The 7,377-nt window shown below is 43.2% G+C and overlaps 1 protein-coding gene across 1 annotated transcript in view; it reads right to left on the reverse strand.

Annotated features, from left to right (window-relative positions):
• Window positions 1–2,912: 2,912 nt before the first annotated feature.
• The window catches only part of smarcad1b (SWI/SNF-related, matrix-associated actin-dependent regulator of chromatin, subfamily a, containing DEAD/H box 1 b), an 11,785-nt gene continuing 7,320 nt past the window's right edge, over window positions 2,913–7,377 (reverse strand). Inside the window, exons 11-22 of the mRNA XM_014128544.2 lie at window positions 7,214–7,273; window positions 7,001–7,076; window positions 6,380–6,515; window positions 5,993–6,124; window positions 5,740–5,835; window positions 5,197–5,314; window positions 4,935–5,050; window positions 4,543–4,731; window positions 4,088–4,206; window positions 3,595–3,777; window positions 3,319–3,434; window positions 2,913–3,146 (exon numbers count right to left, since the gene is read on the reverse strand). Of these exons, the coding sequence (XP_013984019.1) occupies window positions 3,085–3,146; window positions 3,319–3,434; window positions 3,595–3,777; window positions 4,088–4,206; window positions 4,543–4,731; window positions 4,935–5,050; window positions 5,197–5,314; window positions 5,740–5,835; window positions 5,993–6,124; window positions 6,380–6,515; window positions 7,001–7,076; window positions 7,214–7,273 (1,403 nt within the window). The 3' untranslated portion in view covers window positions 2,913–3,084. The remainder of the gene's footprint in view (window positions 3,147–3,318; window positions 3,435–3,594; window positions 3,778–4,087; window positions 4,207–4,542; window positions 4,732–4,934; window positions 5,051–5,196; window positions 5,315–5,739; window positions 5,836–5,992; window positions 6,125–6,379; window positions 6,516–7,000; window positions 7,077–7,213; window positions 7,274–7,377) is intronic.

Raw genomic sequence — 7,377 nt, forward strand, 5'->3', positions numbered from 1 at the left:
TAGAGAGGAACCAGGCTATGAGGGGTGGCCAGTCCTCTTCTGGCTGTGCAGGGTGGATATTATAACAGAACATGGTCAAGATGTTAAAATGTTCATAAATGACCAGCATGGTCAAATAATAATAATCATAGTAGTTGTCGAGGGTGCAACAAGCACGTCCTCTCTCTCTCTCTTAGACCTCCTCTGCCTCTCTTTTTACCTCCATATTCCAAGTATATGTCGCTTTATGATAATACGGCACTTCTCCTGACATACATCTTGTTCTTGCCTTGTCAAGGGAAGCCATTTAACCAGCTGTCACAATCAGCACGAACCCCTCAGGCCCGACATGCACTGTCAACTGTGGGACCTTATATAGACTGGTGCGTTTCTTTCTAAATCATGTCCAAACAATTGAATTGTTCACAGGTGGACTCCAAGTTGTAATCACATCTCAAGGGTGATCAATGGAAATTGGATGCACCTGAGCTCAATTTGGAGTGCCATAGCAAAGGGGGTATGAATACTTATGTAAATTAGAGCTCTTTATTTAATTTTCAATAAAATTGCAAAAAATTATAAAAACATGTTTTCACGGTCATTGTGGGGTTTTGTGTTGATGGGTGAGAAATCAAATCCAAATCAATTTTGAATCGAGGCTGTAACAACAAAATGTGGAATAAATCATGGGGTATGAATACTTTCTGAAGGCACTGTACCTTAAGCTCAGGAATTTAGGCTACTACACGTCTTCCCCTATTATTTAGGCTACTACACGTCTTCCCCTATCATTTAGGCTACTACACGTCTTCCCCTATCATTTAGGCTACTACACGTCTTCCCCTAACATTTAGGCTACCACACGTCTTCCCCTAACATTTAGGCTACCACACGTCTTCCCCTAACATTTAGGCTACCACACGTCTTCCCCTAACATTTAGGCTATCACACGTCTTCCCCTAACATTTAGGCTACCACACGTCTTCCCCTAACATTTAGGCTACCACACGTCTTCCCCTATCATTTAGGCTACCACACGTCTTCCCCTATCATTTAGGCTACCACACGTCTTCCCCTATCATTTAGGCTACCACACGTCTTCCCCTATCATTTAGGCTACCACACGTCTTCCCCTAACATTTAGGCTACCACACGTCTTCCCCTAACATTTAGGCTACCACACGTCTTCCCCTAACATTTAGGCTACCACACGTCTTCCCCTAACATTTAGGCTACCACACGTCTTCCCCTATCATTTAGGCTACCACACGTCTTCCCCTATCATTTAGGCTACCACACGTCTTCCCCTATCATTTAGGCTACCACACGTCTTCCCCTATCATTTAGGCTACCACACGTCTTCCCCTATCATTTAGGCTACCACACGTCTTCCCCTATCATTTAGGCTACCACACGTCTTCCCCTAACATTTAGGCTACCACACGTCTTCCCCTAACATTTAGGCTACCACCCGTCTTCCCCTATCATTTAGGCTACCACACGTCTTCCCCTATCATTTAGGCTACCACACGTCTTCCCCTATCATTTAGGCTACCACACGTCTTCCCCTATCATTTAGGCTACCACACGTCTTCCCCTATCATTTAGGCTACTACACGTCTTCCCCTATCATTTAGGCTACTACACGTCTTCCCCTATCATTTAGGCTACTACACGTCTTCCCTTATCATTTAGGCTACCACACGTCTTCCCCTATCATTTAGGCTACCACACGTCTTCCCCTATCATTTAGGCTACCACACGTCTTCCCCTATCATTTAGGCTACTACACGTCTTCCCCTATCATTTAGGCTACCACACGTCTTCCCTTATCACTGCCCCTTGTGCCCCCTACTGCTGATCAGGAGTATTTATTTGAATGATAGGAATAGATTGTTTTAATGTGAAATTAATATGGTTGATTTTTAAGTTTAGGTTGAAGTGCATTGAATAGTTCCACTTTTTAGGAAGTCAACATAAATGAATGTATTTATTGTTGTTTGTAATTTTGTCTTGCCTTTTAATCATTATATGTGTTATTGTTTTTACCTTCGAGGACCACTTTTTGGAAACAAGCGTTTTAATTAACAATTCCAAGTGATATCCTCTGGGTCCACATTGAACATTTTGTTGTAAATGTCTGTTACCCAAAATAAATTAGCCAAAAATCTAAGAGTTGATTACAACGATGTTTGTCATTTTTCTTTAAAAAAACAATGCTTTAGGTACATAACGGTATAACCTTATTATTCCTTTCGTAATGACTTATCTGGACTTTACCGGATGTATAGATTAATATATGTAGCTATACATGTATCAATTTCATGTTACAGTTTATACTAGGGCACATGTTAGATAGCTTGCCAATTACAAATAAAACGTAAGTAACAAAATTGACAATATAATTAAAAAAGCATATAGCAGCTATGAAGCTTTGTCTTGTGTTCGTTCTTGTCAACTTTGTTACAGTAGTTATACAAAGATAAACAAGATTACTAAGTAAAAATACATAGCTAGCCATCTAGGTTAGTTAATCAAGCCAATCTCATAGACCGTCTATCCATACTGGCTCAATCAAGTAAATTATGAATTTCGAGAACCACATTCACAACGCTGGCTAACTAGCTAAATTATCTAGTCTGAATCCACACAAGATCACCGGTTTGTAAAACATGTTCTGACGTTAAAAAAAAAATCGCTGTAATATTGAGAGTAACTTACATTATGTTTCCGAGTTGGCTACTTTTAGACGTGGAAAACAGCTCTGCTAGTTGGCTAATGTAATGTTTTCTCCAACCTCCGTCTTGGTAACTGGCACTATTTGAATCTTCCCGCTGCGTTCAGAATGATCATCACTGCAATGCAGCTGCTCTGCCATCCAGACTGCGCTTCAAAATGTAGCCCACATAAAATCATGGAAAATTGGACATCACTGCTTGTAATCTTTTATTAGAAATTGTTGCAACAGTGACACAAAATGTCTTAGAAACATCATAAGGCAATGAACTTAAGAAACTATTTGTACATACAGTACAGTGAAGATAAGAGGAGACATGCGGACAAATCGACAACCTTGAGGACCCCTCCAGACAAATAGATACATCCTCACAGCCCCAGTGAGGCCTTCAGCAGGGAGGCCATGTCTTCTGGTATCGAGTCCTCATCTCCTGACAAAGGAAATGCATCTAGTTTCAGCCCGGAAAATCTATCAATCGACTGTCAGTGAATATGTTCATTGGCAGGCTATATGAAAATGAATTTTGTTATGTGTTGGTATCGGCATGCGCGGTACAGTATTTGGTGGTTAATGTGAGAGATGGGAGGGGATAATGAGCTCACCGTCCTGGGACTCGGAAGCAGTCATATCCTGCTCCAGTTTGAGTTTCTTCTGACCGATGCGGAGCATGCCATCCTCTATAGAGTCCTTACTGATCAGCTTGATCACCTTCACAGTCCTGCAACATAAATATGCCAGAGTTTTACTACAGGGTATACACACTCACATCTACTGTATGAGCAACACAAGCTCAAAGGAAGCGCACAGCCTGGGTCTGGCTGGCGGGTAACGTTAGCAAACTGCTTGTGGGAAAACATAGTTTCCCGATCCTCGCTGACCTTGTCTGTCCGACACGGTGACAGCGGTCCTCGGCCTGCTTATCATTGTAGGGGTTGCAGTCAATGTCGTGCAAGATGACCACATTGGCTGAGGTCAGGTTGATGCCCAGGCCACCAGCCTTCGTAGACATCAAGAACACAAAGATGTCCAACTCCGTGTTGTACTGGTCAATCAGCACGATTCTACAAGAGGATGGGAGAATTAACAGATCTATTCATTTCTATTAATAAGCATAATTAAAAATATAATTTAAAAAAAAATTGTGATTAACAGTTTAATTTGCATAATGTCCATAGTCCTTGGAAAAACCCCTGGTTGTGACCATTTTCGGTCCCTACTACATATCAATCCATTCCTAAATGACTAAGACCTGTCATATCCTATTAGGAGATAAATTACAGCCTGTGCTATAGACACTCATTGAACAGAATGGTAAGTACAGGGGGGGGAAACACTGCCATGCGGATGTAGGGACAGAGTTCACCGTCCTACCTGTCAGACATGGGCGTTGATCCATCCAGTCGAATGTAGTGATGTTTCAAGTGCTTCAGGAACACCTCTAGAATGTCCAGCATCATGGTGAACTGGCTGAAGAGCACCACTCTGTCCCCCTGACACAGAAACAGTCACTGTGATTAATAACTACAGGACCGGAGGGATCAGAGAGAAAGAAAGCGAGAAAGAGAAATATAGAGATGTGGTTGACTGCATGTTGGAAGGTGGAAAGCCAAGAAAAGAGTGATTTTAATTGAGAGCAGGGAAGAGATGAAGTATCTGACAGGTAGAGGAATGGGGAATAAAAGGGTGACTGGTTTTATGGGGGGGGTGAAGAAACCACCAGGAAGGGAGATGGAGAAGACTATAGCTGGATCACTACGGGCAAGGCTAAATAGTGCATAATAAAGATGCTGTCTCTAATTGATCCACTTCCACTGTAGCTTTCATACCTTGTTTTTGAGAGAGGCCAGAAGCTGTGTGAGCAGGCTGAGTTTTCCTGAGTCCAGGAGCATGTCTGTGTTCAGCTGATAGTCTTGTACGGACGGGTACTGAAGACAAAGTCGGTGCAGCTCAAAGTCTGTCATGACCTCCATGTCCTCCTTGATCAGCGCTGGGTCTGCTTCACAGTGGGTCGGCTCCTGACGGGGTTAAGGGTCAAACCGAGTCAAAGCAATCACAGGCTGACCAGAATACCCACTGTAATGCCCTTATCTTTCTGACAGCCCCATCAACAGCAGACAAAACAGCAGTAGCTTTCATATCAGTGGAGGGGAGCTGTCAATAGGAGTTACAAACCCATTCAAAACATTCTCCTCAAACACGGTAAGTTTTCAGGTCTGACCTTCAGCATGAGTTGACTCATAGCAGACAGTTTGGTAGTGGTGTAATGCTCCCGGTGCAACAGTGGATGATTTGCCATCTTCCTCAACTGCATCATCACGTTGGTCAGTTCTCTCTCTGTGGAGGACAAATGGGCAACATATGGTTTTCAATCAGAAAATCCATGCACCTTAAAACGCTACTTGTGTTGCTATTTAATATTCTCTTAGGCCTTCCATCGCTATTCAAATGAACCAGATGCCTTCCTCCTCTCCCTAACATACTCTCTCCATTGGTGGATCCCTTGAGCTTCTGCATTAAGGCGTTGTAGAGCTGCTGCTGCTGGTCACTCATGGCACAGAATTCCACCTTCTCCTCCTTGGCTGGGAGCTGCTTCAGCACCTGAGGCAGAGATGCACGTCGATCCAGTCACATGTCAACTGAACGTCTCTTGGGGACGAATCCTAACTTCCACTTAAATAGAATTTTGCCTTAGTCATGCATTGACGTCAATGGGAGACTACGGGGAAATCTGAAGTTATAGATTAAGAAAATAGCACAGTAGAACTCTAAATGAACCATGAAAACAATGCACAATAGTATACAAGAATGAAGTACGGTGGTAGAGGATGTATCACTGTCCCAAGTCATGCCATAACCCCATCTGTCTCTAATTGATCCACTTCCGTGCTTCTACACCTGCATTGCTTGCTGTTTGGGGTTTTAGGCTGGGTTTCTGTACAACACTTTGAGGTATCAGCTGATGTAAGAAGGGCTTTATAAATACATTTGATCTGGTAAGGAGTTTAGACCGAGCGGTTCTGTACCTCACTCTTCACACGTCTGAGGATGAAGGGTTTCATGATCAGTTTGGCATGAGAGATCCTCTCCATCTCAAAGCTGCTCTGCTCCTCTGATGATTTCTGACAGGAAATAAAAGATGACATCTCTCCAAAGGAAATCTTACCACAGTCAGTGGGCTTATATTAGCTAGACTTTTTGACCGGATGGGTCAAATTTGCTGCACACTAAGACGAATATATTTGGAGTGATCCCGTATAGCATTCGTTCTAGCCTCACCATGGCAAACATATTGGTGAGCTGTGAAGTGCTGCTGGAGAACATGTCGGGCATGATGAAGTTGAGCAGGGACATGAGCTCCAGGAGGTTGTTCTGCACTGGAGTCCCAGTCAGCAGCAGACGGTACTTAGCCTGAGATCACATCAAAATCAAATCTGAATAGATTAATATAGTACATTGTATAACACCATGACAGGAAGTATCAGAATGCACTGCAGTGAAAAGGAAGAAAGTGGGGTGACTCACAGGAGACAAACAAGACATTGTTCAGGCAGGAAGCGGAACAGTTTAGAGGCTAAAGTTAAACCTTATCTTAAAATCATTATCACGCCAATCAATAATGTCTGTTATCAGCCAAGGTGACCCCCGCCCCTGCAGTGTACTAACGTTGATGGCCATCAGGTGGCGGTACCGCAGCGAGCTCATGTTCTTCAGCATGTGGCCCTCATCGAACACGGCGTACTCCAGTTTCAGCTTTCGGAACAGGCTGCGGTCGTTGTCGTTGCTGGTGGTCAGAGCGTACCTGGCAGCAGAAACACAGCAGCTCGAGGAGCCATGCCAAACACACAAGGTCCTCAGTGGTCTGTGAGGCACGACAACCGCTTGATTACCATGAAGTATGAACGAGTCACGGGTACAGCTAACACAGGACTTTTCAGGTTTAGTCAAACGCTGAATATATTATCGTGTTAGCAGAAGCCCAGCCGGGGTGACTTACACGGCTGGTGGTTTTACAAGATTGCCACTAATTCTGCTGGATATTACCTGAGGCACTTAGGGCTAAGTGTCTTGCTCAGAAAACACACAGTAGCTAAGAGAGTAGGATGTGAACCTGTAAAATACTAGACTCAAGTGCAGTTCCAAGTATAAAACAGAAACACTTAGCAGACACTCTTATCCAGAGCAATTCGAGTTAAGTGCCTTGCTCAAGGGCACAGACGTATTTTTCTCACCTAGCCGCTCCCCGTCATTCTTGCATAACAGTCATTTCTCAGATTTGAGACTTACGTGGAAATGATGATGTTGTAGTCGACCTGTCTGTTGAGAATATCATAGCGAAGGTACTTGCGATCCTCCACAGACCCTAGACACAGACACACAATATAAATAGGACTATCTATATTTAGTCATTCTGTATAATGAAATAAACATAAAGGCTGAACCATGACAACTACAGTCTGATGAGGCACGCCATTCAGAACGAATAGAAGATTCCCTCACCATAGTACACCAGGACTTTGAGCCTGGGACACCACAGATTCAGCTCCCGCACCCAATTATCTGCAACAGAGAAGCAAAATCTGTTAAAAAAAAAAAACATCTTAAAAAGATAGGAAAGTTACACTTGAATATTTTTTCTATTCAGATCTCAAGGCACCATACAA

This window comes from Salmo salar, chromosome 11 (assembly GCF_965601325.2).
Source record: "Salmo salar chromosome 11, fSalSal1, whole genome shotgun sequence".
NCBI classification, from domain to species: domain Eukaryota; kingdom Metazoa; phylum Chordata; class Actinopteri; order Salmoniformes; family Salmonidae; genus Salmo; species Salmo salar.